General features: G+C 47.0%; 1 protein-coding gene and 1 long non-coding RNA gene across 7 annotated transcripts in view; one reads left to right on the forward strand and one right to left on the reverse strand.

Moving 5' to 3' along the window:
• LOC118669686 overlaps positions 1–15,341 on the reverse strand; it is a 36,784-nt gene extending 21,443 nt beyond the window's left edge. For 2 of the 3 annotated variants that reach the window (XR_004972092.1, XR_004972090.1), the window contains exons 1-2: positions 15,118–15,341; positions 12,934–13,007 (exon numbers count right to left, since the gene is read on the reverse strand). This is a non-coding gene — a long non-coding RNA (uncharacterized LOC118669686). Of the gene's footprint in view, positions 1–12,933; positions 13,008–14,323 lie in introns of all 3 variants that reach the window. The other variant, XR_004972091.1, reaches the window with a different exon arrangement.
• A 2,357-nt stretch (positions 15,342–17,698) lies between these two features.
• Positions 17,699–27,051, forward strand: part of RGS10 (regulator of G protein signaling 10) — a 33,132-nt gene continuing 23,779 nt past the window's right edge. For 2 of the 4 annotated variants that reach the window (XM_036335798.1, XM_036335802.1), the window contains exon 1: positions 17,699–17,851. In XM_036335798.1, coding sequence (XP_036191691.1) covers positions 17,803–17,851 — 49 coding nt within the window. In that variant the 5' untranslated portion in view covers positions 17,699–17,802. Of the gene's footprint in view, positions 17,852–23,493; positions 23,609–27,051 lie in introns of those variants that run through there. The other 2 variants (XM_036335799.1, XM_036335800.1) reach the window with 2 other exon arrangements.

Below are 27,051 nucleotides of genomic sequence, written 5' to 3' on the forward strand. Positions count from 1 at the left end.
TGCGATAACAGCTAAAATATAGCTGCAGTATTTCCTAGTTGTATATTCTATGAATTAATAAAATTATAAGGACTAATTATATTGCCATAGTAAACATGACTGAAGTGTCCTTTGTTTTAATTGGGAAGAGAACAAGATTTCATGATCAGTTTAGTTAGTGGAAGTTATTTCATAGTAAACTGTTTAAGTATCCAAACAAAATACACAATCTTAGACTAAAACTGTCAAGCTAACACCGACCATAACAAAGTGAAATCAGTGCTATTTTGATCCAATTTAAGCCCAAGAATCGTTGCCTTTTCCATGTTCATTAGAAACAGCAGAGATTCTTTGGCATGCAATAAATGTTTCTTATTTTGTAATTATTTTGAGATTGATTTTGGTGATGTGATTTTGACTGCCATCTTTGCTCTAATCCCTGCTAGTATTTCCCCCATGGCATTCCCACTTGATTTTTATGTCTGTTGGCAGTAACAGGCTAAAATGACTGGCCAGCTTAAGCCAAAGCTGTAAAGCACAGTTGAAGTAAGTCTTTCAATAAAGACTACACTCTGTGATAAGTGGCCTTTTCTTGTTGTTTATTATATAACCCAGGTTGCCATGAAATAAGCAATTTTACTGTAATTGGTTAGTAAAGTATGTGGAATATACATACATTTCAGACCTGTTTCTGTGTTCTATGTAAGTGTTAAAAGCCCATTAGCTTTGTTGAATTAAATCTTAATTTCTGGATATGGAGGAGTAGAAATTTGCATCCTTCTAAAAATGTATGCTCTGTTAAAGCCTCATTAATTTAGAGTCCACAAATGATGGAAACCATTATTTTACCATGTCTAGGTAGAACTTTGGTGGTGAGTAAAAATTGCATTAGACAAAAACTAAGAATTTAGTAAATTAGACACTTTTTAGCTAGTATGCCCAACTTAAATCTTACCTCCTGAAAATCAGCATTTGGGCTTCCACTTAACATATTAAATATTGAATTTGCATTTTTAGTATGCATTGAAAGATGAACAATATTTTTACTAGTTTATGTAAGCCTTAAGTGGTCTAAATGAGCAGGTTTCTGCTATTGTATAGTAATAAAATGTCCTCCTTAATTGTGTTTAAACAGGTTAATGTGAATTAGAGTGCCATCTATGCTATTTTTAAACAAGGAAATAAAGTGGATAATTATGACTTTTAAGAACTGTATTATTCCCAATTATAGTTAGCGTGGTATTTAAATGCTATATTAATATGTAACATGGACTACTTAAATTGGGTCTGTTTTGAAACTTATGTGATAGGCTAGAAACTAATTCACAAGGTACTTTGTGTAAATATTTCTTAGGGGCAAAAATGACTTGGTTTTAGAACTGACTAAATGTGAAGGAAGTTTGATTTATATACAGGAAATGGGGGAACTATATATATTTGGATTTTTAAAACTCTTAAGGCAAAGAAAGGGAAGGGCACTAATAGTAGTTGACCCTTTTGTCAACTTAGGCTTTTGTCTGAGGGGAGAGAGAGGTTATCCACAGAATATTCATAGTTTGGTTTTTAAACAAGAACATCAACTAGAGTAACAGCTGGTTAAAGGTGTGAATATAATAAATGATTTCCTTAATGTACCAAATCAGTTGTAATACATAAGCTACATTTTTTTAACTTTTCCAAATTGCTGCATTAAAAAAAAGTTTATATATTACTTTATAAAGTAGTTGCCTTTACCTTAGTTTCTTTTTTTAAAAAGATTTTTTAAATTGATTTTTAGAGAGAGAGGGAGGGACAGAGAAACATCGATAGAGCAGAACATCGGTCCGCTGCTTCCTCTACACCTCCACTGGGGATCAAGCCTGCTCCCAGGCACATGCTCCGACTGACGACACCCGAGCCACACTGGCCAGGGCTGCTGCATTTTTTGAAATTTGACTAACTCAGATGTTCCTGTGGAAAAGTGATCCATATCTTGAAGTCAGCTTGGAAAGTTTACCAAACATGAATAAAATGGAAGTGTGTTGAGCTGGTAAAGGAAAGCCAGAATGATTGCATGTTGCAAAGTCATCTTTCTGTGCACATGTTGGTTTTGCAGCTGGGTTTAGCTTTCCTTCTTGTGAACTGACAAGAGTTGGCAGAGAGGCTGGTTATCAGGTGGTACTGTAGAATTGCATTTTTGAGGTAAACCAGACGTTGCTGTTTACTTCTTGCCTGCCCAACTATGATTTTTTTGGTTGGTTTGTTTCCTGTTCCTACACCTTTTCCCCCAAAATAATGGTTTATCAATGAAGAGAAGTCTAACACCTTCTGGGTAAAATGTAGCCATATCCAGCTGTGTCTGTTCTGAGAACTGATACTAACATTGTATAAATTTCAGATTTTTAGTCATGTTACTGGTTGAATTATGAGTTGGGACTATTCAAGTCATGAGTTTAATATGATTACCTTTGCTCATAAAAGTGAATTTAAAAGTCTTAACATAGCTAAACAAAATTGAGAATGCCCGTTTAATAAATTTTAGTTTGCTTCTTTTTGAAAAGGACTAAACTTGCAAAAACATTTTTAGCTAGTTTACCTTAGCGGGGTTATATGTTAGCATATGGCCCATCTCCTACTGGGGAGAAGTCCTTGATTCTGAAGAGTGTTAAGATGGGAATAGACGATCCTGGGCAGGTGAAGTAAACCATGCATGAATATCAGGGCTTGGATATTGATATTTAATATATTAGTTTAAGACCACACACATTTTATCAAGACTAGGAGACTTCCCATATTTTTGAAAATAAAATATTACCAACATTTTTGTCTTACAGGCCCTGATCATTTTTATTTAATTTCCTTAAGGTGTATTTTTATTAGTGTATCTACTTGTGTATTAGAATGTTGGGCAACTGCTGCTGTTTTAAAATACTGCCTTTGAGCATTTTCAGTAAAGTAATGGGATTGGGATATCGGTCAAAATCCACATTTAGTTTATTAAAACCAAGCACCTATTTTTAAAAATGGATGATCGTTCCCAGGTTGCTTTGCTACTTTTATGTCTGGCTATGTCAGTCTCCCTCTGGTCGAATGTAAACTCCATGGGGGCAAGGTCTCTCTCTCTCTCTCTCTCTCTCTCTCTATATATATATATATATATATTGATTTTTTTACAGAGAGGAAGGGAGGCAGAGAGTTAGAAACATCAATGAGAGAGAAACATCGATCAGCTGCCTCCTGCACACCTCCTACTGGGGATGTGCCCGCAACCAAGGTACATGCCCTTGACCGGAATTGAACCTGGACCCTTCAGTCCGCAGGCCAATGCTCTATCCACTGAGCCAAACCGGTTAGGGCCAGGGACTTATTTTTGATAACTATACAAACCCCAGGACTTACATGAACAGTACTTGGCACATGGTAGCTGTTCAGTAAATGCTGAGTGCGTGCATGTAATTGAGGAAGTAAAGGTAAACATGTAGTCTCCCTTGGAAAACAAGAACACCACTTGGTGTTCTACTTGAGTAGAGCTTGATCGGAGTAAACTGGGTGCTTGTTAAAATGTAGATTCTGAGGCTGCACAGTTGTGGTTGAAGGTAATCTGAAATCTCATTAGCAGGGGTTCCTTTTTTCCTCTTCTCACTCTCGTCGGGAAGAAAATCCTGTTGATCATGGTCACACATTTTCCAGAAAAACTAGTTTTTGGAGTTCATGACCTGTGATCGCTACTCAATATAGTTTGTCAAGCATCTCTCAAAGGGGATGGGAATACACTCCTAATGGTGACGTATCTGGGTGCACCACGTGGGAAACGCAGCTCCCCCTGCATAGCACTCTTCAAGAGTGTGGGTGACACTGGACCATGGTGCTGGCTGGTTTGGGGAGGGTTAATTTTTAGGAAGAGGTGCTACCAGCAAGGCAGAATTGGGTTCCTGGACAGGCAGCATCTGAGTATAGCAGAACTAGGAACTAGCCATGGGAAGTGACAGTTAAGATTCTTGAAGTGGCATTTACACTTACAGCACATAGACATCTTAGGTCTGTGTGCTTCAGCATCTTTGCTAACTGGTTAGAAGGAAATTTCTTGTTTGAGAATCAGAATAGAAGGACATTTACTAAAGTGACAGTATGACAACTTAAAAAAGACTTGTAGCAGCAGATAATTTGAATTGTTGCTCTTCCAAGGTATGGTACCCCCATGTGAGTGCACAGTTTAAGTAGTGTGTTATTTCAAGTGTACTTTGCTTTCTACGAAGAAGGGTAAATGTTTACTGAAGGCCTTATATATCTATGCTCTTAGTTTGGTTGGATCTTAAGTGTGCCCTGAATCTAGCTGTGCTGTCAAATGCAGAAGTTTTCAATTCTAATGTATCTGGAAATTACTTGCATTTACTCTCAAGTATTTATAACTCTATTCAAATCTATTATCTCTTTCCAGCAAATGCTTAGTTTTGACATTAAGTTTGGTGATGATTTTATTAGACTTACTAGACTGCAAAAGCAGAAACAACAAAATCATGTCACTTTGTAGATCTGGTCTTCACCTGCTACCTATTCTTACCCAAGTCTGAACCTAACACCTTTCATCCGAACTACCGCAGTCGCTTTCTACCTGGTCTGTAGAGTTTAGAACATGACCCATAAAATTACACATGTGCACAGCTCTGAATTTCCACAAAGTGGACACATTCATGTCGTGGCACCAAGACTGGGAAACAGGACCTTGCTGGCAAAGACCTTCATGTTCTTTTCTAGTCTCTAATCTCCACTCTCTCCCTAAGATAATCACCTTTTGGTGATTTCTATGACCATAGATTAGTTTGCTTATTTTTTAACATATATATTTGTGGAATTCAACAGTATACTATATATTTTTATCCAAAAGAAAAAAGTAAACCAGAAAAATAGTTTTGACAAGGCTATGGAGAAATAAGAACTCTTTTGTACTGTTGGTGGTGGGCTTGTTAAATGGAGCTACTGTTGTGAAAGACAATATGGAGGTTCTTAAATGAATTAAAAACAGAATCACCATATGATTCAGCAATTGCACTTCTGGGTGCATACACAAAAGAACTGCAAGCAGATATATGAAGAGACCCATATTTATAGCAGCATTACGATAGCCAAGAGGTAGAAGCAACTCAAATGTCCATTGACAGATAAACTAAGTGTATATGCATACAATAGATTATTTCGCCTTAAAAGGAAGGAAATTCTGACACATGCTACAACTTGGATGACCTTGAAGACCTTAAGCGACGTGAAATAAGCCAGTCACAACAAGACAAATGCCAGTGTTGTCCACTTCCACAAGGTATCTAAAGCAGTCACATTTCTAAGACAGGAGAGCAGAGGTTGTCAGGGGCTGGGGGAGGTGGAAAGGGGATTGTTTAATGGGTATAGTTTCCGATTTGCAAGATGAAAATGTTCTGAAGATCTGTAGCACAACAATGTGAATACATAGCCCTACTGAACCGTACACTTAAATGTGGCTAAGGTGGCCCTGCCAGTGGGCTCGGTCGGTTGGGCTTCATCCTGACAGAGAGGTTGCTGGTGCAATTCTTATTTTGATTCTGATCAAGGCACATGCCCGGTTGCAGACTTGGTCCCTAGTAGGGGGTGTGCAGGAGGCAGTCTATGTGTCTTTCTTCTTGCTCTCTCAAATATCAATAAATTATTTTTTTTTAAATTTTAATGGCTAAGATGGTCAGTTTTCTGTTGTGTACTTTCAGCACAGTAAAGAATATCATTTTTAACTTTTATACATCACATTGGAAAATGAACAGGAGAATCATTACTGCTTGGGCCTAGATACTGTTCCTTTCAGCTTGTCACCCCTCTCCCAATTCTTATTTTCTCTGACAGAGTCTCCATGTAAATTTACTCAGCTTTCCTTTTCTTAGGTGCCTGTTCTCAGATACCTTGCCTTCTAAGAAACAACACTCTTCCACATCTTTCTTTGCCTCATCAAGTGTCCATTTTATGTGATGGGACTTAGTTATTTAAGACAGTAGGTGAGTTATGATCTCAGCTAGTCGTCAGCCTATAAGTGGGTTTCCACTTGACTCAATTTGCCTTATGGCGATTTTAATCCACCATATAATATATATATATTTGGTAATAAAGGTTAACCTTTATTTTTATTATTAGTAACAGAAAAAGGCAAAGGCCAATGATGATGACTATTAATTTGTTTGGGCTGCCATAACAAAATGCCACAGACTGGGTGGCTTAGACACTTCCCCAATGTGGACTACAGATGACCAAGAGACCTATGAAAAAATGCTCGAAGTCACTCACTGATCACCAGAGAGATGCAAACTAAAACGACAATGAGTTACCACTTCACACTTGTCAGAATGGCTATCATCAAATCAATAAACAAGTGTTGGTGAGGATGTGGAGAAAAGGGAATCCTAGTACACTGCTGGTGGGAATGCAGACTGGTGCAGCCATTATGGAAAACAGCCATTATGGAGCCCAGCCAATGTAGTTCAGTGGTTGAGCATTAACCCAGGAACCAAGAGGTCACAGGTTCGATTCCCAGTCAGGGCACATGCCTGGGTTGCAGGCTCAACCCCCAGTAAGGGGCAGTATATAGATGATGTTTCTCATCTCATCGATGTTTCTATCTCTCTATCCCTCTCTTTTCCTCTCTAAAAATTAACAAAAACATTTTTTTAAAAAACCAGTATGGAGTTTCCTCAAAAAATTAAATATGGAACTGCTTTTTGACCCAGTGATTCCTGGGTCAAACATCTAAACAGAAATAGAAATATATCCTAAGAAACCAGAAACACCAATCAGAAAGAATGCATGCACCCCTATGCTCATGGCAGCACACTTTACAATAGCTAAGATCTGGAAACAGCCCAAGTGCCCATCAGTAGATAAATGGATAGAAAAGCTGTGGTACATTTATACCATGGAATGCTATGCAGCAGTAAAAAGGAAGGGTCTCTTACCCTGTGAGACAGCATGGAGAGACCTAGAGAGTATTATGCTAAGCAAAACAAGCCAGTCAGAGAAAGACAAGTATCACATGATCTCACTCATATGTGGAATCTAATGAACAAAATAAACTGATGAACAAAACAGATCCAGAGACACAGAAGCATAGAACAGACTGCAGAATCTTAGAGGGAAGGCAGGTGAGGGTGGGTGGATGGGTGGGAAGAGGTCAACCAAAGAACTTATATGCATATATGTATGCATAACCCATGGACACAGTCAATAGGGTGGTGAAGGCCTGTGGTGGGGGGTGGGGTGAGCTAGAAGGGGACAAAGGGGGAAAAAGAGACATTTGTACTACTTTCAACAATAAAGATTTAATTTTTTAAAAATGGCTGCCTTCTCACCACATCCTCAGTCTCCTCCTCTGTGCATGCACAACCCTGGTGTCCCTAATCTGGCATTTTTAATCTAAAGCAGTGGTTCTCAACCTTCCTAATGCCGCGGTCCTTTAATACAGTTCCTCATGTTGTGGTGACCCCCAACCATAAAATTATTTTCGTTGCTACTTCATAACTGTAATTTTGCCACTGTTATGAATTGTAATGTAAATATCTGATATGCAGGATGTATTTTCATTGTTACAAACTGAACATTAAAGCATAGTGATTAATCACAAAAACAATATGTAATTATATATTCAATATGTGTTTCTGATGGTCTTAGGCGGCCCCTGTGAAAGGGTTGTTCGACTCCCAAAGAGGTCGCGACCCTCAGGTTGAGAACCGCTGATCTAAAGGCATACAAATACTAGACATGAAGAAAGAAGGCAGATCAGCAGCACTAGGAGATTCTACATGCCTGCAAAATATAGCAGGTTACAGTCTTTGCTCCTCAACGGTCACATATCCATTTAGCCTATGAAGTTAAGAATTGTATGTTTGCACTTGGAGAATTTACTGCTGTTTATGTTAAGGGTGAAAAAACTTTCTGATGACCCTGACTGACAAAGGTTGAGGGTAGTGGTGGCTGAGAACATCTGGAAAGACTGAGGTTGAAGACAGTGCCTGGCAACAGATTCTACCTGTATCTATAAATCCCTTCAAAATATGGACCGGATCCAAAAGAGCCCTTGATAGCCTATTACGCAGATGTGTGGGATTGATGTTACTAAGGGAAGTCTCTTGGCATTTATGCCTGGAAGCATATAACAGGAAGTACTGTTAATGGATCCTCCTGTCTTCATCAACAGAGATCATCTGATGGTCCTGATAACCAGAAATTCCTCTTTAGGGAAACATCTTTGGGCTTCAAGCTTTGGATCTGACAATGGCCAGGTCTCTGGAATTAATGCCTACTCCTGAGAGACGTAAGTTGTACAGACTGTCTGTCTCTCTAATGCATTTGTCCAGCTGCTGTGCCAACAATCTTCACGGATTTTCAGCTTGCTTGCAAACTCATTTAAATACATATGTGTATATATGCATACACATGCAGGCACATGCATTTATTCATATGTGAATACACACATTTTTTACTACAAGTATCTTCAAAGTCTGAGTTATGGCTTTGTATATTATTTTAGCTTTTTTTATTCTTTTACGGTATAAAACTTTGCATGTAATATTCCTTTAACATCTGATAAAAATATCAAACTTGTGAGCTGAGCCAAAGTACATTTTCTGAGAATTTGGTCAATGTATATCTAGGAAATAGAGACTTAGGAAAGTCTCCGTCTGGCTAAAATTCAAGCAAGAATGAAGTGCTTTCAAGTCCCTGCATTTTTGTCAGATGATTTTTTAAAAATATGTTTACCACCTTTTTCCCACATATTTTCTACAACCACATGTAAAAATAGGTATAAAATAGCTTTTAGATGCGATTTGATGGCTGAGAAGAAAGTAGTTGGAAATCAGAAATGGGAACATTTTGGTAAATAATCTCTCTTTTCAAGATTGCTTTCTATTTCGCAGTTGGGTTTTATGATTTTAAAAAGCATTTTAGAGTTTTAGAGGTTTGTTTATAAGCATCAATGAATAACCAGAAGATTTTTAATAAAAATCATTAAAATTTTATCATTTTAAATATCAATTAAATACCTAATTTAAATTTTTAATTGAATTCTGTCTTATACAAATGATTAGTTCACAAAATATCTATTGTTTTTATTAAGCAGTGATGAAAATTTGTAAGTATTATATGATGGTCATAAGTTTTAGTGACGTAACCTATTGCTTTTATAAAGTGAATCTTTTAATCATGCCTATTTTTATATTTAAAAAATGTGAAATGTGTGCTTGTCTTAAAAAGTAGTCATCTGGCCGAAACCGGTTTGGCTCAGTGGATAGAGCGTCGGCCTGCAGACTGAGAGGTCCTGGGTTCGATTCCGGTCAAGGGCATGTACCTGGGTTGCGGGCACATCCCCAGTAGGAGATGTGCAGGAGGCAGCTGATCGATGTTTCTCTCTCATCGATGTTTCTAACTCTCTATCTCTCTCCCTTCCTCTCTGTAAAAAATCAATAAAATATATTAAAAAAAAAAAAAAGTAGTCATCTGTAATGCTCCTCCCAAATGCTGACTCTTTTGAAGTCATTTTTGGGTGTGGTTTCTAAGCCACACCAGCGAAGGCCCAGCTGTTTTAGAGCTGTGTCTCAAATCCGCCCCCACCAGCATTTCACCCTGTGCCTATCACCCATCTCATTCTGCCAAGAGGTTTTGGCAGTTTCCAAAAACCAGTTAGATCCACAAGACATGGTTCACTCTTAGAAATATCCAAGAGACTATGACATTCCACTTTTTCGCTATTACCAATAATGCCATGAACATTTGTGTAGACGTTTTAGCATGGACATTCGTTTTTGCTTCTCTTGGGTACACATGTAGAAATGGAATTTCTGAATTATATGGCAATTTAATGTTTAACTTTCTGAGGAACTGCCCAACTGTTTCCAAAGGGGCAGCACCATTTTACATTCTCAACTCACAGGTGATTTTACAAAGAGCCTTATCCAGGTATAATGGACAGTGAACTGCACATATATAAAGTATACGATTAAAGCTTTGACCTATGTATACACCTGTGAAACTGCCACCGCAATCAAGATTAATGAACATATCCATCACCCCAAAACTTTCCTCAAGCCCCTCTGAGACTCATCTTTCCCACCCCACCAACACCCTGACCCCTACTATCCCCAAGCAATGACTTTTACTTTGTCTTTTTTGGTTTAGTTTGCTTTTCTAGAATTTTACACAAACGGAATCATACGGTATGTATCCTTTTTTGTATGGCATTTCCCCCACTGAGAGTCATTATTTTTAGATTTTTCCATATTGTTAAATATATCAATAATACATTATTTTTTTAAATGGGTGGTGTTGTGCCACAATTTGCTTCTCCATTCAACTGGGTTGTTTCCAGTTTGGGGATGTCACAAATGAAGATTCTATGAGCATTCATGTAGACGACTTTGTATAGGCCTTTGCTTTCATTTTTCTTGGGTAAATACCTAGACGTGGAATCTTTGGGTTATGTGGTAGGTATATGCGTGACTTCTGAAGAAACTTCCAAACTGCTTCCCAAAGTGGTCGTACCATTTTCTACTCCCACCGGCAGTGTGCTCTCGGTACGTTTCTAGGATATTGTTTACGTTTTGAGATTTCATGCTGGTGTAGGTCTGTTACTGTGCCCACTGAGGGAGCTCTTTCAACCTGGAGATCTGCTCCTCAATCTGGGCAATTTTCTTGAATTATATCTGTGGTTTCCTCTCCACCGTTTTCTCTGTAATGTCCTTCTGGAACTCCTATTACTTGGACTGAATCTCTATTTTTTTCTCTCTCCTATTTTACAGTTCTAATATTTAGAAGACTTTCTTGACTTTTTCTTCCAACCCCCTTTTTGATTATGTTTTATTTCCACTTTATTTTCATATTCCAAGCTATGCTTCTTGTTTTATGGATGGGATAGTTACTCTCTCTCTCTAAGATAATTATAGTTTTAAAAAAGATTTATTCTATTCTCTCTCGTCTTTCCCCTGAATTTTGACCTTAGGTTTGTCGGGATCTCTCATGTTGGAGGCATTCCTGAAATGCCTGTGATCCTTGCATACCTCTCATATTTGAGAGGGAGGCATCAAAAGGTCTCAAAGCTGGAGGTGTGTGAAAGGGGTCCGTGGACAGTGTATGTCTCTCTGAGTAGGTAGGGGTGCTAACTTGGGGGAACTCTGAATGTTACCTATTGTGTTTGGTTTTAATTATGTGATTGGAGGAGATGCTAAAATTTTCCAGGACAGCTGGCTGCTGGCCTTCTGGGCACAGGGAGGGGAAGAGGTTTCACCATTCCAGACGCAGACCCTCACTGCACTGTCTGCATAGCCCAGCTCAGCCAGTGGTCCCTAATCCACAACCTCTGTGCCTCCACATTTCCCACGATGGCTTCCTGGGGCAGGGGGAGGGCCTGTCTCCAGCTTTTGCCAGCCCTGTGAAGGTGAGCTGGCCTCTTCTCCCCAGCCCCCAGCCCCCAGCTGCCTGCAATGGGGCTGCAGCTCCTTCCTCTGATTAAGTCAGTCTGTGCTTTGCCGTCTGCTCTCAGCTTGGCTGAAACCTCTCTTCCATTATTGCCCCCTTTTCCATACCCCTTGTCCTGGTGGTTTTGTACCTCAGTATAAAAATAACCTTAATTTCAATGTCTCTTCTGTCACCTTAGTGTCATTGCAGGAGAGAGGGGATAAATATTCTCTTGATCATCAACACGTTTTTTGTTGAGTGTTTATGGTGTGACAGGCATGCTTCAAGGTGCTGGTTCAAGAGGGAAGGAGGTTCATTGCTGATCTGTGCATCAAATAAGATGGCGACAGAACTGACGCCCCAGGTGGGAGTCACTGTGACCCTGCAAGAGCAGTCCAGTGGGGGTGGGGCTGGAAGTCAGACCACAGGAAGTTTAGGAGAGTGGGAGGAGGGAAAGGGGAGACAGTGAGAGGGGACAACTCGTTCGAGGCACTTTGCTGAAAAGTGCTTGGTGAAATAGGGCAAGAGAAAAGTCTTTTTAAAAACTTTACTTATTGCCGAAACCGGTTTGGCTCAGTGGATAGAGCGTCAGCCTGCAGACTGAAAGGTCCCAGGTTCGATTCCGGTCAAGGGCATGTACCTGGGTTGCAGGCACATCCCCAGTAGGAGATGTGCAGGAGGCAGCTGATCGATGTTTCTCTCTCATTGATGTTTCTAACTCTCTATCTCTCTCCCTTCCTCTCTGTAAAAGTTCAATAAAATATATTAAAAAAAAAAAACAACTTTACTTATTGATTGATTTGAGAGAAAGGAAGGAAGCAAGCGCGAGAGAGAAACTTGTTGTTCCACTTATCTATACATTCATTGGTTGATTCTTATATGTGCTCTGACCAGGGATCAAACCCACAACCTTGGCATATCAGGATGATGCTCCAACCAACTAAACTACCAGACCAGGGCCAGAGCTTTGTTTTTGTTTGAGATTGGATACATACAAGTATGACCGCATGCTGACAGAATGAATCTGCCTTGCTTAGCAGGAATCCCAATATAATCTAAAAATACATAAATGTCTCCCTTTTTGGGTGTATCTTCACGATGCAGCATGGCACAGGACAGAGCACTATACCAGGAAGACCGCCTGCCAAACACCCAGGAAACCGACAGCAGGTCCTGGCCTGTCATAGCTAAAGCTTTCTGGGCCTCCGGTTCCTGACCTGCAGCATAACAGGCTGACCTCGCAAGATCCCTGCGCTGGGATGTGGCCTGAATGTGTGACTTGCAATGCAAGGGAGATCAAAGGTGGGAAAAGCAGTCCTCTTCTTGCCTTTTCCATGGGAAACTCAGAGTTTAAAGAAAGCAAAACTGATGTAGAAATGAGAGCTTAAATATTCATAGATTAAACCCAGCAGAGATTTTGATCAGTTTCCAACTACCGAATCCCCCGCTCCTGATTTAAAGGTATATACACTGAAGAAATGTTGCCAAACAGGAAAATATAATGAAAATTAAACTCACCTATTATCCCATCATCTAGAGATAGAAATACAGGCATACCTCCTCGGAGATACTGTGGACTGGGCTCCAGACCACTGCAATAAAGTGAGTATTGCAATAAAGTGAGTCATAATCTTTTTGCTGGTAAGAGGGTCTTGCCTTCAATTTGTAAAAAACACAACTTCTGTGAGGCACCATAAAGCAAAGCATAATACAATGTATGCCTGTATTAGTAACATTTGGCATAGTTTTCTACTGTATTAGTAGCATTTGGCATAGTTTTCGACTCTATTTTCTCCTCTCCATGAGGAAAATTTTCTCTATATTTGTATCCTGCTTTTTTCCGATGGAAGCTTCATCATAAGCATTTCCTACATCACCAAAACATTCTTTACAGTTTTATTGATTTTTTACAGAGAGGAAGGGAGAGAGATAGAGAGTTAGAAACATCGATCAGCTGCCTCCTGCACACTCCTACTGGGGATGTGCCCGAAACCCAGGTACATGCCCTTGACCAGAATTGAACCTGGAACCCTTCAGTCCGCAGGCCGACGCTCTATCCACTGAGCCAAACCGGTTTCGGCTTTACAGTTTTTACAGCTGTTTAATATTCCATCACAGGGATATACCACTGTAACTTCGTCATTCCAGTAATGGGCATTCATAGCTACCATAAATGCACTGATAGAAGAAGTGTTGTGATGTTCAACTTTGCACATAAATCTTTGCATCCATTATTCTCTCCTTGGCGTAAGTGACCATTTGTAGTCACTGGGTATGAACATTTTGAAAGCTCTTACATATGTTACCAAATGCACATCTTGACACACCAGCCTCTCTTGCCTTCCAGAGAAGTCCTAACAGTTTACTTGCCTCTCTTCATTCTGCGTGGCAATTGCATCACTATCACTAACCCTGCCAACTTTCTATAGTTTCTTTTAAAAAAAATGTCACTTTTTACTGTGTATAGGCTAAAGTTTATTATCTGTTGAAACAACATTGGGGGGGGGGGGTGTAATGCAGATGGGAGTAAATTTTTGTGTGCCGACATGTGCTGGGCACTGTGCCACAGGCTCTCTCTTTTATTGCTTGTGAACGCCACACCCTTAGAATGTAGGCGGCAACCTTTCCTTGTCCAATCCCATGAGGCTGTGGTAAGGGACACATAGCTGGTCTGCTATATGGCCAGGATGGGTACCCAGATCGCTTGACTCAAATACAATTTACTTACCTATTCTACTATACCTCACCTGCCTCAAATGGCCTCGAATATTCTTTATAAGGTACTCCAAAATATACTTTGAGACTCTGTAGTATGATTTGCACATTACCAATATTTTAAAGTTTCTGACTAGAATAAAAAATATTAAATTATAATCCATCAACAATTTTCTCTGAAATTCTGCTTTACCAAAAGACATCTTGGTCTCTTACTCCATGCTTGGTCTGAATGAAGGCTGTTCAACCAAAGGGGAGAACAGCAGGGGTAGAAGGGGCCGAAGTGCCATGTTCTCTTTCCCCTGACGGACTGCCAGTGCTGGTGAAGGGCTGAGAGGCTCTACAGAAAGGGGGTGATGCCGCTCGGATGGCAGGCGTGGTCAGCCACATGCAAACCACCGCGGAGCTGAATCATGTGCTGCGAGTGTGTTTTCTTCTGGCTCTAGGGACAGGGAGGCTCTGCACTTGTCTTCTATCCACTGCACCTGGAGGGCTGGCTCTTCGATCTTTACACACAAAACAAGGCTCTCCAGCAATTTCAGGACAGTCTTTTCGGTCCTGAAGCAGTTTAAAGCAGGGGTCTTTGTCTTTGTATTTACTGATACTCACAGGACAGCAAGAGTGATTTGAAGCTGTTCTGTTTTCACTTTATTTCAGAAAGTGCTGGCCACCTTCTGAGCTCAGGAGGCGTTCACAAGCCTGTCCTGGGCCGCACCAGGGGTGTGTGTGTGTGTCATTTCCTAGGTTGGGACGCTGCACAGATTCCTCTGTCATTGCTGTGAGGATGCGGGGCTGACCGTGTCTGGATCCAGGGGGCCCAGAGTTTAAAAGTCTGACTCGTACAACAGGTTGAAGTGTCACTGCTCGGTTCCATGACAACGGAGTGGAAGCTTCGTGGCCCCGTCCGCCAGCCACACACCCAGGGGACGTTTCTAAAATCCAGCTCTGGCTCCCGGCCGGTCCCATCCCGCTCCCGCCCACACTCACTCTTTCCTGGTCTCCGGCTGAGCTGCAGGCCGCGCCGGACGCGGCGAGAAAGCGCCAGGGAGATGAGGGAGCGGGGGAACCCCGCAGGGACCCCCGCCCCGGCCACGAAGCCCCAGCGACCCCGGAGCCCGCAGAAGCACGAGGCTCGGAGTGGCTCGCCGGCCCGTTCGGCCCCGCACGTCGCCAGCCCGGCCGCGCGCCGAGCTCGCTGGAACGTGGGCGTGGGCGTGGGCGTGGCGCGCGCGGCCGGGGGCGGGGCTTGCTGGGCCGGGGGCGGGGCCTGGGCGGGGCCGGGGCGGGGCCGGGGCTGGGGCTCGGGCTGGCCCAGACTCTGACCCTGGCCGGTGCTGGCGCTTTCCCCGGGGAGTATGAGCATGGATTCTGGCGCGTCCCCATCATTTATCCTTTTCCTTCCTAGAAGGAAACGGAGGGTGCCAGCCCCAAGTTTGACAAAATACTCCTCCTGCCGGCATTTCCGAAGCTTACACGGTACAGAATTAGCAACAGTGGCTATGATTTTTCTGGGTCATCTTATGCCAGGCTTGGCGCTTGGGGCTTGGGGCTAGGGGCTAGGAATACAAATAACCATAGTTATTACTAGCCTACTCTACAGATGCAGAAACTGAAGCTTGGGAAAATCGGGATTTAGCCAGGTCACACAGCTAGTGAGTGACAATCCACCGAAACCAGGTTTCCTCCTAAATATCTCCTGAGCGCACCCTGCCTCGGACCCCTTCATCTCCCCACTCAAGACTGCTCTAGCTTCCCAGCTGCCCTAGCCTCCAGGGGCCCGTCTCTGTCCTCCTTCCATCTGTTCTCATTATGTGAGGATGTACCACTGGAGATGGTGGGTGGTGGGCTTAGGGAGGGTTCCCTTGGTCATTGTTCGACATTTGGCATATATTATTCACTTTTTTGGGGTGCATTTAATGTTTAATAAAAATGTTTTAAAGGAAAAAGTTGAGCTTTTGAGCTAGATTCTAAGCCTTTTTCCTGACCACCGTGCAGTTGCAGCCCCAAACCCCTGTAACCTTCAGGACCAGAAAAGCCTGTCCCAGCAGCAGAGAGGGGACGTGCTTAGAAAGACTCGGAGGAATCTGGCTGTGAGGGGGGAAGGCTAGCGAGAGAGAGAGAGGAGACGCAACCCCACGGCCAGAGATGGGGTGAATTGGGACTGAGAGGGTGGGAGGAAAAATTAGCAGAAGGGGAAGCTCAGAATAGAAGTTATAAAAGAAAGTGCCAACTAGTGAAAATATTGCAAAAGGGTGGGTGAAGCGGGGGGGGGGGGCCATGACTGGGGATCGGTTTAGAAAAATAGCAATTAGCCCAGCTAAAAATAAAGTCCAATTTAGAGACAAAGCCAGACACACAAGGAGAAAAATAAGACTCGCCAGAAAGGCAATTCTTTGCAAAGCAAAGGCTCAAGAAAATGGGGCTAATGACATCCCTCCCCGGGATGTTTTGCAGAAGAAACGAGATAATAGATTAGAGGGGGGCGCACGGCCTGAGCAGATGACTTGGCGGCGGGAGAGGCAAAATTCAGAAGCGGAGCGCCGGCGAGCGCTGAGCGCAATGGCTCTACCGGAAGGTGTGCCACGTGTCCCCAAAGTTAGAGAAGTGTCCCCGGCCAGTCTCCGCGCGAAGGAGAGGCATCACTCTGCGGTGGAATCCATGGGGTTCCTACAGAATGGCCCCGAGTCCGCCCCCGGAGCCTCCAGGCCAAGGGCAGGAGGCGCCCACGTTTCAGCATCGGCGCAGTGCGCCCGGGGAGAGGGCGCCCGCCCGCGAAGGCGCGGCTCCTTCCTCTTGCGGGAAGCGCGGCTCGGACCCTGGCGATGCCCAACCGGCATTTGCGGCCGTGCCCGGCGCCCCCAAAGCCCCCAGCGGGGCACGCGCGGGAGCGCTAGGATCCAGGATCCCCGGGGGGAGGGGGGGCGGGGAAGCGAAGGTCCTGGACCGCACCCAGGTTCAGCAGAACCGCGAGGCCTCCGCATCCCAGTCTGTAACCCCGAGGGGACCCCGCTTGCCGCTCCGCGGGGATTCCTGCAGCACCCGCTCCAGAAAATGCAGTCACCCTCACACAGAAAAGAAAGAGGCGGGGACAACGGGCAAAAAGTGAGGCGTCGACAAATGGGATGCAGATTGCCGGGGCGCCCGCGGCGCCGCGCCGTGTCTGGAGGCGGCAGGGAGAGGGCGCCCCGGGATGGACGCCGGAGCTGGGAGCCGGGCGGGCGGGGCCCGGGCGGCATCTCCGCGAGTCCAGGAGGCGAAGGGGCCCGGGGCGCGCGAACCGCGGGGGCAGGGTCCTAACTCCCGGGGCGCGGGCTCCTTCTGGGCGAGCATCTCCATCCCCGGCGCGGGGCCGGTCCCGGCGTCGGGAGTCAGCCGCGTCCACCCGGGCCCCCCTGGCCCCCCTGGGCCCCCCTGGGCCGGACGGCGAGGCCCCCGCCGGGGTGGGCGGGCAGGGCACGGGGAGCGCGCCACGCGGCGTCTAGTGGGGCGGGCGGCTGGGCGGCGCGGAGCCGGCTCCTCCTCTCCTCGGCCGCCTCCTCCTCCTCTCCTCGGCCGCCTCCTCCTCCTCTCCTCCTCCTCCTCCTTCTCCTCCTCCTCCTCCTCCTCGCCTTCCTCTCGCTCAGCTGCCGCGCGGCGGGCCGCTCCTCCTTCCTCACCCGGGCGCCCGCGGAGATGTTTAACCGCGCGGTGAGCCGGCTGAGCAGGAAGCGACCGCCGTCAGGTAAGCTGCGCCCGGGGCCCGCGGGCGGGGGGTGGGGGCGCCCCCGGGGCCGTGGGGAGCCGCCGAGCATCCTCCCCTCCCGCCTGGACTGGGCGCGGCTGGGCGCTGCCGGCCCGACGGGAACCCCGGCCGCCCGCGCCTCTTCGCCCAGCGCGTCCCGCGCTCCTGCGGTTCCAGCCGCGGCGGGAGCGCAGAGCCCGGAGGCGCCGGGGAGGAAGTTCGGCGGCAGGAGGAACACCGCAGTCTTCTTGGTAGTGATGGGGAGGAGCGGAGAGGCCGAACACGCCGAACTTTGCGTTCCGTGTGGGCTCTGGCTTCCGAGAGCAGGATGTCGCGCGGGTCCCCGGGCGCCGGAGTTGCCTGTGTGCGCTGCGAGCGCTGGTGCGGAGGATGCCCGCAGGGCGCCCCGAGGCGGCGGACCTGACCGCGGGCATCCGACGGGGCACCCGGGCCTGGGCTGCCGGCGCCCCCAGCCCCGAACCTTGCGGTCAGACTGTGGGGCGCGAGGGAGCGTGACGATCAGGGTGGGTGGGTGGAGGAGGACCCCTCTGTCGTTCGCGCCAGGGAAGCTCTGACAATAGGTACCAAGGGTTCGTGTTGGCCGTCACTCTGGATCAGCCTGCGCTACAATTTGAGGCGACCCAATAGGACAAAAACAAAACAACACACACACAGTGAAGATGAAACCATGTCCTTGATTCCAACCTTTTTGGTTCGTAACAATAGTTGCGCCCCTCTGAGTGCTTCCTGTGGGCCCAGGCCTGCGTTCCCCCTGCTCTGTGAACTGTCCCTTCACCTTAGGACAGCGCTGTGCGATACCTATGGTCCCGGCCACTTCGCAGCCCAGGGGACTGAAGCAGGAGCTGTTAGGTAACTTAGTCGATGATGAAGAATCCAGGTTTGCCTGGCTCAGGAGTTCAGAGGCTTTTCTGCTGCCTCCCACCTCAAGAATGACTCCTGCAAGAAGGAGTCTGTGCATGGTCCCTACCCTCTTCCCACCTAATATCACTTTATGAGGGACCTTGTGGTTAGAGGGTGGCCTGGATGCAGACTGGCTGGGGCCTGAATCCTATCTCCACCACTTAGGAGCTGGGGAACCTCTCTATGTCTGTGCAGATAAGGATCTACAAAATGGAATAATCATAGCAACCCCCCCCCCTTTTTTTAAACAAACACCTTTTTTTTAAAAAAATTGATTTCAGAGAGGGAGAGGGAGAGAAAAACATCAATGATGAGAGCGGATCATTGATCAGCTGCCTCCTGCATGCCTCTAACTGGGGATCTAGCCCACAATCCAGGCATGGGCCTTGACCAGGAATCCAACCATGACCTCTTGGTTCATAGGTCGTTGCTCAACCACTGAGCAACCCCGGCCGGGAATTTCCCTTTTTTGAGCACTTAACTGGAGCTGATCTCCCCTTGGTCTGGTTATGCAGATCATTGCATTTAATATTTAGGACAACCCTACTAAAGTAGAACCTCACAGGGCTATTGCAAGGCGCTTATATGAGTGGTAGTGGTCATGGAAACATTGTCGTGTGGCCCGTGGGCCAAAGAAGTTCCTTGTGTGTGTTCATTTTAGCCATTCCCTCTTGCTGGCTGTTCACAGACCTGGGGAGCAGCAGTCAGAGCCTGCACTCTGGAGTTAAACTCCTGGTTCCCATCTGATTATCATTTAGTGACTTTGAGCAAGTTACTTGACCTCTGAGCCAACTGCTAAATTGTTGGGAAATTGGGGAGCTGGTTGCTAAACCATACCTAGCTTGAAATGGGCTATTGTTGGATATTTATATCATGGAAATGGGCAAATGCTAACAATCAAGTCTCTCCCCTTGCATGTGGGCAGGTCGCACCTCAGAAAGGTGGGGGGCAGTTTTAGGGACACCAGTGGGATGTACCACTTTCAGGACTACGCATTTGAAGCCTGATGAAATGTGGTTAGGTCGCTGGTAGAGAGATCAGTAGCTAAAAAATCATGATTTGGTATTGGATGCCTGGCATCCAAGGGCCTGATTTCCTTACACTTTTTATGTTTAAAGTGCCCCCCCCCTCCCCCATGGGAAAGGACAAATTAGGTCCTGCCAATTTGGTCTCATCCAGCAAAAGGAGGAGCCAGTGAGAAAGGGATGTTGTGGGCCCCGAGACAAAGGTACTTGAAGCTAGCCACGTGATCCACGGGACCCTGTATTGTGTGTGTGTGATTCTTTTTTAAAATTAAAAAAATATATATTTTTATTGATTTCAGAGAGAGAGAAGGGAGAGGGAGAGAGACATAGAAACATCAATGATGAGAAAGAATCATTGATCAGCTGCCTCCTGCACGCCCCGCACTGGGGATCAAGCCCGCAACCTGGGCATGTGCCCTGGACGGGAATCGAAGACACGGCCTTTAATCGAAGACACTGGAGGGCTTGGTATTCCCAGCCCCTAATGCCAAGGTTTCAAGTGGGATTCCCTTATTCTCCTTCCTGAGCTTCCTCAAAACGTTCAGCAACCACATGGGGGCCGAGGGGGAAGGAGCTCTCTCCAGACCCTTCCGTGCAGTCCTGGGGACCGCAGCCCTCCAGGTGCTTCTCATGTCCCTGAAAGTGTGAAGACCCCCTGAAGGATTCTGCCCACCCACCCCGTCCCCCCCGCAGCCACCTGCACTATTGATGGCAACTATGATGCTACTTAGTTGAAAAGCAAAGCCAAGGCCAAAGCCACAGCCCTGTGACCTGACCGAGTCCCGGGGGGAGGGGGTGGGGGTGGGGGGACCCGGCGGGGGAATCCCCATCTGCCAGCCAGGCCTCTCAGCCCTCCCCCGGTCCTGTTATGCATTATCCCATTAAACTTTTGGGCCCAGGTTCAGATTTATTGCTGGGCTTAAGTTTTTATTTAAAGAGGACAGTTGACATAGCAATTTTAATGTCTTTGTTTCAACAATCCAGCAGCAGAGCAGTCTTGGCGCCTGGGACACTCTGCCTGCAGCACGGCCCTGGTCTTGGGGTCCAGGGAGCGTGGAGCAGGGACACAGAGAGGCTGGGCTGGGCTCAGGGGCGTTGCTGATTCAGGCTTGGTCAGCCCACAGCCAGTGGAGTCCCGGTGCCAGCTCGGAGCACCACCCAGGGCGGCCTGTGGACTGGTGGGTGGAGGAGCTCATGGTGCTTTATTTACTTTCAGTGACTTGGCAGCTGAGCGGCGGTCTCCTTTCCTCACTGTTAGGGATTTTGGAAACCCAGACAGGTGCCCATTTCCTGGGTGAACTGAGTCACTTCCCTCCTGTGGTTGAGTAATCCCCAGTCCCCTTCCCCCCACTGGGCTCTGGGAACTTGCTGTTTAAATTATACTAAATTTACTCTCACCAGCTTCTTCTGCTTCCCCCAGATAGCTCTCCCCGGCAGCTGCCCCAGCGGTGGCTGTGGGGGCCCCGGCCGGGGACGGCAGCAGCTCCTCGATAAGGACGGTCAGGAGGCGTCCACTGGGCTGAAACAGCCCCTTGCAGACTTCCGGAGACAAATTGCCCTTCCAAGCGAGTTCCCATCTCTCGAGGGCCCTGCGTGTGGGTCAGCTTTTCTCTCTCCTCTGCGGGGTGCTCAGGGACCCCTATTCTGGCCTGCCCAGTTCCATTTCCCCCCTCCCAGCTTTGCCCCTGGGTGGCTAGACATTCCCATCTCTGTGCCTTTGCTCCCGAGGGTGTCCCCTGTCTGGCAAACCTGCTCTTCCAGGCCTCCTGCCGCCCCCCACCCCTCTCTCCCTGAAACACAGCCTGTCCATTGCAACTTTCCCTGGGCAGCTGCAGAGGCCCCTGGGGCAGGGACTTGTCCGGAGCTGCCCATTTCCGAAGGGACAGAGCAGGGAACTCAGATCTGTGGCCCCAGTCCAGAGCTCCCTCACACGGTATCTATTTAGTCATCTCATGAAAATATATTTAACCCGGCCGGCATGGCTCAGTGGTTGAGCGACGACCTATGAACCAGGAGGTCATACTTCGATTCCTGGTCAGGGCACATGCCTGGGTTGTGGGCTCAATCCCCAGGGCGGGGCATGCAGGAGGCAGCCGATCCATGATTCTCTCTCATCATTGATGTTTCTATGTCTCTCTCCCTCTCCCTTCCTCTCTGAAATCAATAAATATATTAAAAAATAGATATGTATTTAGAGAAAGAAGATGGAGATGACTTCTCTTTCCTTTCCTGCCTCCCTCCCTTCTTTCTTTTCTTTCTTTTCCCCCCCACTTTCTTCCTTTCTCCAGATGGGACGTTAAAAGCAACGCCATCATCAACCATCTTTTTCATTCCACAAATGCCAGGATGCCTTAACTCCCCAGATAGTAGGAAAGATATAGCTCATGTAGAGAACTATGTGCTACACAAGAATCTTCTACTAGGGAAAGGCCCTGGGTGGAGAAGAAGAGGGCCTGCCCTGCTGTCCTCCCCTCTGTAGCCCTGGAATTTTGCACCATGTACATAAATGTTATCTTCTATTAAAAAAAGGAAAAACCCCACCAAAATCCCAGACTGTCTTTCCTCTGTCCACACAGCTTACTTGTTTCTTTTCTTTTCTTTTCTTTTCTTTTCTTTTCTTTTCTTTTCTTTTCTTTTTTTCTTTTCTTTTGATTCTTACCTGAGGATATTCTTTCCATTGATTTTTAGAGAGAGGGGGAGGGAGGGGAGGGGAGGGGAGGAGAGAGAAACATCGATATGAGAGAGACATATCGATTGGTTGCCTCCTGCACGACCCCTGACCAGGGCCGGGGATTGAACCTGCAAACCAAGGCATGTACCCTTGATCCGGAATCGAATTCATGATCCATCATTAGACCACTGAGCAAAACCAGCCAGGGCTCACTTGTTCTTCTTCTTCTCATTTCTTCATGGACCAGTGAGGAAAACTTCATGCCTGCCTGTGGCACTGCCGGCAGATGGCCCTTGGGGAACTCCTGGTCTCAACTTCTCAATTAATCTTAAGTTCTGTGAGAAAAGGGGCCCTGCCTTTCATTTTTTACATCTTTCACAGCCCCTTCCTTTCCAGGCTCTCCAGCCAGACAGCCTCAGGTGGAATCCTAACTCGTCTGCTTCCTTGCCTGCTCCTTTGGAGCAAGTTATTTCACTTCTTTGTGCCTCAGTTTCCTCATCTGTAAAATGGACCAGCAGTGCACCCGACCTCCAAGGGTTGTGGGGAAGTTGAGATGGGATCTAGTAAGTGCTCAGGAAATGCCAGCTAATTTTACAACTGCCATTCTCCCCTCTGCTTGCCCCCAAATGGCAGAAAGACACAGCACTGACTCTCAACATATGCACAGTCTACCCGGCTGATACTGGAGGGAAAGTCACTTACGTGCCTCGAGGTCGGGGGCGAGGGAGAGTGACAGAGCGGGGGAGCGAGGGCCCCTTATCAATAAATATCGGTTCCGGTGGAAGCATGGGGGCTTCCGGAGAGTGAAAGCCATAATGACAGGGTCTTCGCGTTCACCCCGAGACGGGGCTCCTGGGGCAGGTTTCTTTTCCCTGGCCTTTGCCTGGAGAGTGCGGAGTCCAGGGAGGCTACAAATAACAGCCCGGCCGTTGTACTTCCTTCCCTCTGGTGGAAACTAACAACCAGCGGCCATCTGTTGTTCAGTCCACTCAAAAGAGGATGTTGAGGTTTGTTTTTCCTTCGGACCCAAGGGTGCTGGGGAGCCCTGCAGCCCCGGCCTGTCTCACGCGAAGCGCCTCTGAGAAGGCAGCGGGTTTGGGGCTGCCCGGACCTCCCCCGGTGGACCCCGGAGCATGGAACGTAAGGAACGGCCCCCCCTCTGCGGCAGGTGCCCTGGGTTCGCCCGCCGCCCGGGCGCTGGCAGGGCGGAGAGGGGCCGGGGCCGGGGCCGGGCCGCGTGGGGTGCCGGCAGGTGCACAGGTGGCCTTTGGAGGCACAGCCTGAGCACGAGGCTTTCTCGGTGGCCTCGGGCCGCCTGTGAAACTGCCGATGCCGCTTCTGAGCCGAGCCAACCCTCCGCGCCTGCCCGCGCCGCCCTTTGACGCTTGCTCCTATTATGATTACTGCACACTTTTTTATTGTTATTCTTTTCGGCTAATTGCAGTTCACGCTAACCTCCCCGCCCAGGGAACTGCGTGCCTGATGGGTAATTATTCTCAGAAGCTAGAGACTGGAGCTGACCAATGCTTAAGTGATATTTAGAAGACAGAGTGTTTCCATGACCCAGTTTCTCCAGAGCTTGCAGTAGATCACGGGTCCTAATGAACCCATTCGCTGCTTCGGAGTCGGGGTGACTTTTTAAAAAAATGTAGCATGTTTGATGTGGTGGAGGTGATCTGGGGTTTCAATACATTTTGTGGGGTGTGTACTTTCCCTTGAGTATCTTAAAGGAGTATGGTGTATGCGCACGTGTGTGTGTGTGTGTGTGTGGTGTGTGTATGTGTGTGTGTGTGTGGTGTGTGTATGTGTGTGTGTGTGTATGTGTGTGTGTGTGTGTGTGTGTGTGTGTGTGTGGCACCAAACCGCTTTAGAATTTAGGGTTAACCCTCCTGTCTTTTCCTGGGCTTGAATGTTTAGTTTATTTTCTTTAATGTGCTGTGGGTTTTAGGGGTAATTGGGACAGGCCCTTTGAGGTTGTAAGTTGACTCTGCTGTTGAAGGCGCTGGATTTTGAGATTTTTTCCCCTAAAATATTATGTGACTTGGGGAAGTGGCCCATGCAGGATCACGGCCCAGGCCTTCCTGCAGACTAGCAGCAGGAATCCCTACTGTGAGCATTCGGCTGTGATGAGCGGTCCAGATGCCTTTGGAATACGGATTTCCAGGGCAGTGATGTGTGGAGAGGTCTCTGGTAGAGGTGACGTCACGGCAGCTGTCAATAATGCATGGCACCATATGCTGCAAGCACCCAGCCTCGGCCATCTGCACCCGGAGCCGCGCCCTCTTTGACACAATGGCTTTTACTGAAGCCAGAAACCACACAGAGCAGCATACATGTAGATGGAAAGTGTACGTACATGTGTTTGCATGTTAGATGGTTCTGGCACAGTCTCAGGGGAGTTTTTGTCTGCGCGGGATTGGGCTCTTACCCAGTTTTCTCAGGCCTCTCCCCGCAGCGTAATTGTGATCACCACTTGAGGGCCGTCAAGTTCTGGCCCCTGTGAGTGTGACGATCAGCAGACATCAAGGATAAAAATGACAGCACAGCCTGGTGCCAGGGGCAGGCACCCTGGAGCAGGACTGTCTGGGCTTGACCGTGGTTCCGTTTCCCAGCTGGGCCACCTTGTCCGTCCGTTTCCTCACCTGGGAGGCGGGGATATCAACCACATCAGAGAGTCACCGTGAGGACAGACCGACTTCAGCCATGTGAAAAGCTCAGAGCATGGCGAACAGCTTGTTTATTATTAGCTAATGACAGGTTAATCTGAAAATAAAGTTACTGAAAAATAAGTATTGTGTCTGCAAAAATTGAAGGTCCAAAATGCTTTCAAGAGCCCACGAGGTACAGAGACCATTCTTTTTTCATTACAAAAATGTCCTACAAGTGAACTAAAGAACAACAAAAAGTAAACAGAGCTGGACAAACTTAAAACAGATGTTGTCACCAACAGCTCCTTCTTAGCTTGAGGTTCTTAAGAAAACAGGTGTAGCTTCTCTCCCACCGGTGCATTCCAAGCCCACCTTGTGGAATCCATCTCCAATGGACACTTTTATCAAGAAGGAGAGAGGAATCTCAGGCCTTTGTGCTCCAAGTGCCAGGAGTTGGGAAGCCGGGTTTTGCTTTATCCTGAAGTCCAGAGAGTAAACCAGCTGGCTACGGGGAAAGGTTATTTCTATCTCCTGTGCATTATTGGGTTGACTGTAACATTCAGAGTGGACTGGGATGGCTTAGGAAGCCTTTAGTTGCCTACACCAGAAAGTAGCAGACGTCTGCTGAGCAGGGGACAGACCCCGAGTAACCGAAATGCTGAGCTAGGGGGCGGTCTCTAGGGCAGGTCAAATGGAGTGGACCTCTGCTCAGCCTCATCGGAGGTCAGGGATAACGGCTTGGAAAAGAGAGACACTGTTCAGGAAATGGAGTTTGCAAATGCTGATCTGTCCAGATCGATCGATCAATCGATCTATATTAATACCAATCAAGAAGGATTATAGGAAAGAAGGCATAACCCAGAGCCTGAATCAAATCGAAAGACAATCAGGTTCCCTCCAGCTGTTCCTTAGCTGGGTCACCTCTCCTAGGACATGTACCCTGTGCACCTGTATTTCCCAGGCTCTGCAGAATAAGGTGACTAGATTCCATGAGTGGGTTCTGAATTATAAAACCATTTATTCAAATGAAAGCTGTTGCGGAAACCTAACATGCAAAAGGGCTAGAATATGGACCAGAGGGCAAGGGGGCGGTAGCAGCTGTCCCGTGGTGCGGACAGCTGCCTCACCTCTCGTCACCCACAGCACTCTTCTAGCTGAATGGGACTCCACTGAGTGTGTGCATTTGCATGAGAGCACGTCAGTGAAAACCCAGATGGTGGTTTGGTTTATGATGGAAAAGAATGTCAAGAGTTTTGGAATCCTTTGAGGTCAAGGTTGAAAATGTAGGGCCCAACCGGTGGTTCTGCAACAGGGAGAGACACCGCAGCCGCCCGAGGTTGTTCCTGGAGCCGCCAGCTTGTGTCTCTGCATTTATTTACTCGAGGGGCTCTGCTGGGGAAACGGAGTCAGCTGACCAGCTGCGTCCTCCGGGTCGGGAGCAGAGGAGTAAATTAGTGAGGTGCCTGGCAGAACGAACGCTGTTGCAGAAATGTCTGATCATAACGACCGTTTAATTTGATTTACCCCTCGTTGGGAAGAAGCTCAGGGTTCCACGGCTTGCCACGCCAGCTAGCGTTTGCAGAGAGCGCAGGAAACTAATGTAACAGCCGCGAACTGAAGATTCACTTGAGAGAGGCGTCAGATCCATTTGCGATGTGCTCGCGTGAGTTCGCTTCTCCGTTAGAGGCATGGATTTGTCCCAAATCGTCCCCGTCCCGCACTCCATCGCCGGTGCGTATCGAAACACAGCCTTCCGCGGGGGTCCTGGCTTCTGCCTAATTTAACCCAAGTCAGCCCGAGACTGTCTAAAATCCAGGTAGTTTTCCCAGCTGCTGGGAGATGGAGTCTCGGCTGCTTGAGAAAGTAAGGCGTGTGTTGACCCCCAGTAGATCATGAGAGGTCACGGAAGCTGAATGACTACTAAGTCCAATGTAT

This window comes from Myotis myotis, unplaced genomic scaffold (genome assembly GCF_014108235.1).
Source record: "Myotis myotis isolate mMyoMyo1 unplaced genomic scaffold, mMyoMyo1.p scaffold_m19_p_15, whole genome shotgun sequence".
NCBI classification, from domain to species: domain Eukaryota; kingdom Metazoa; phylum Chordata; class Mammalia; order Chiroptera; family Vespertilionidae; genus Myotis; species Myotis myotis.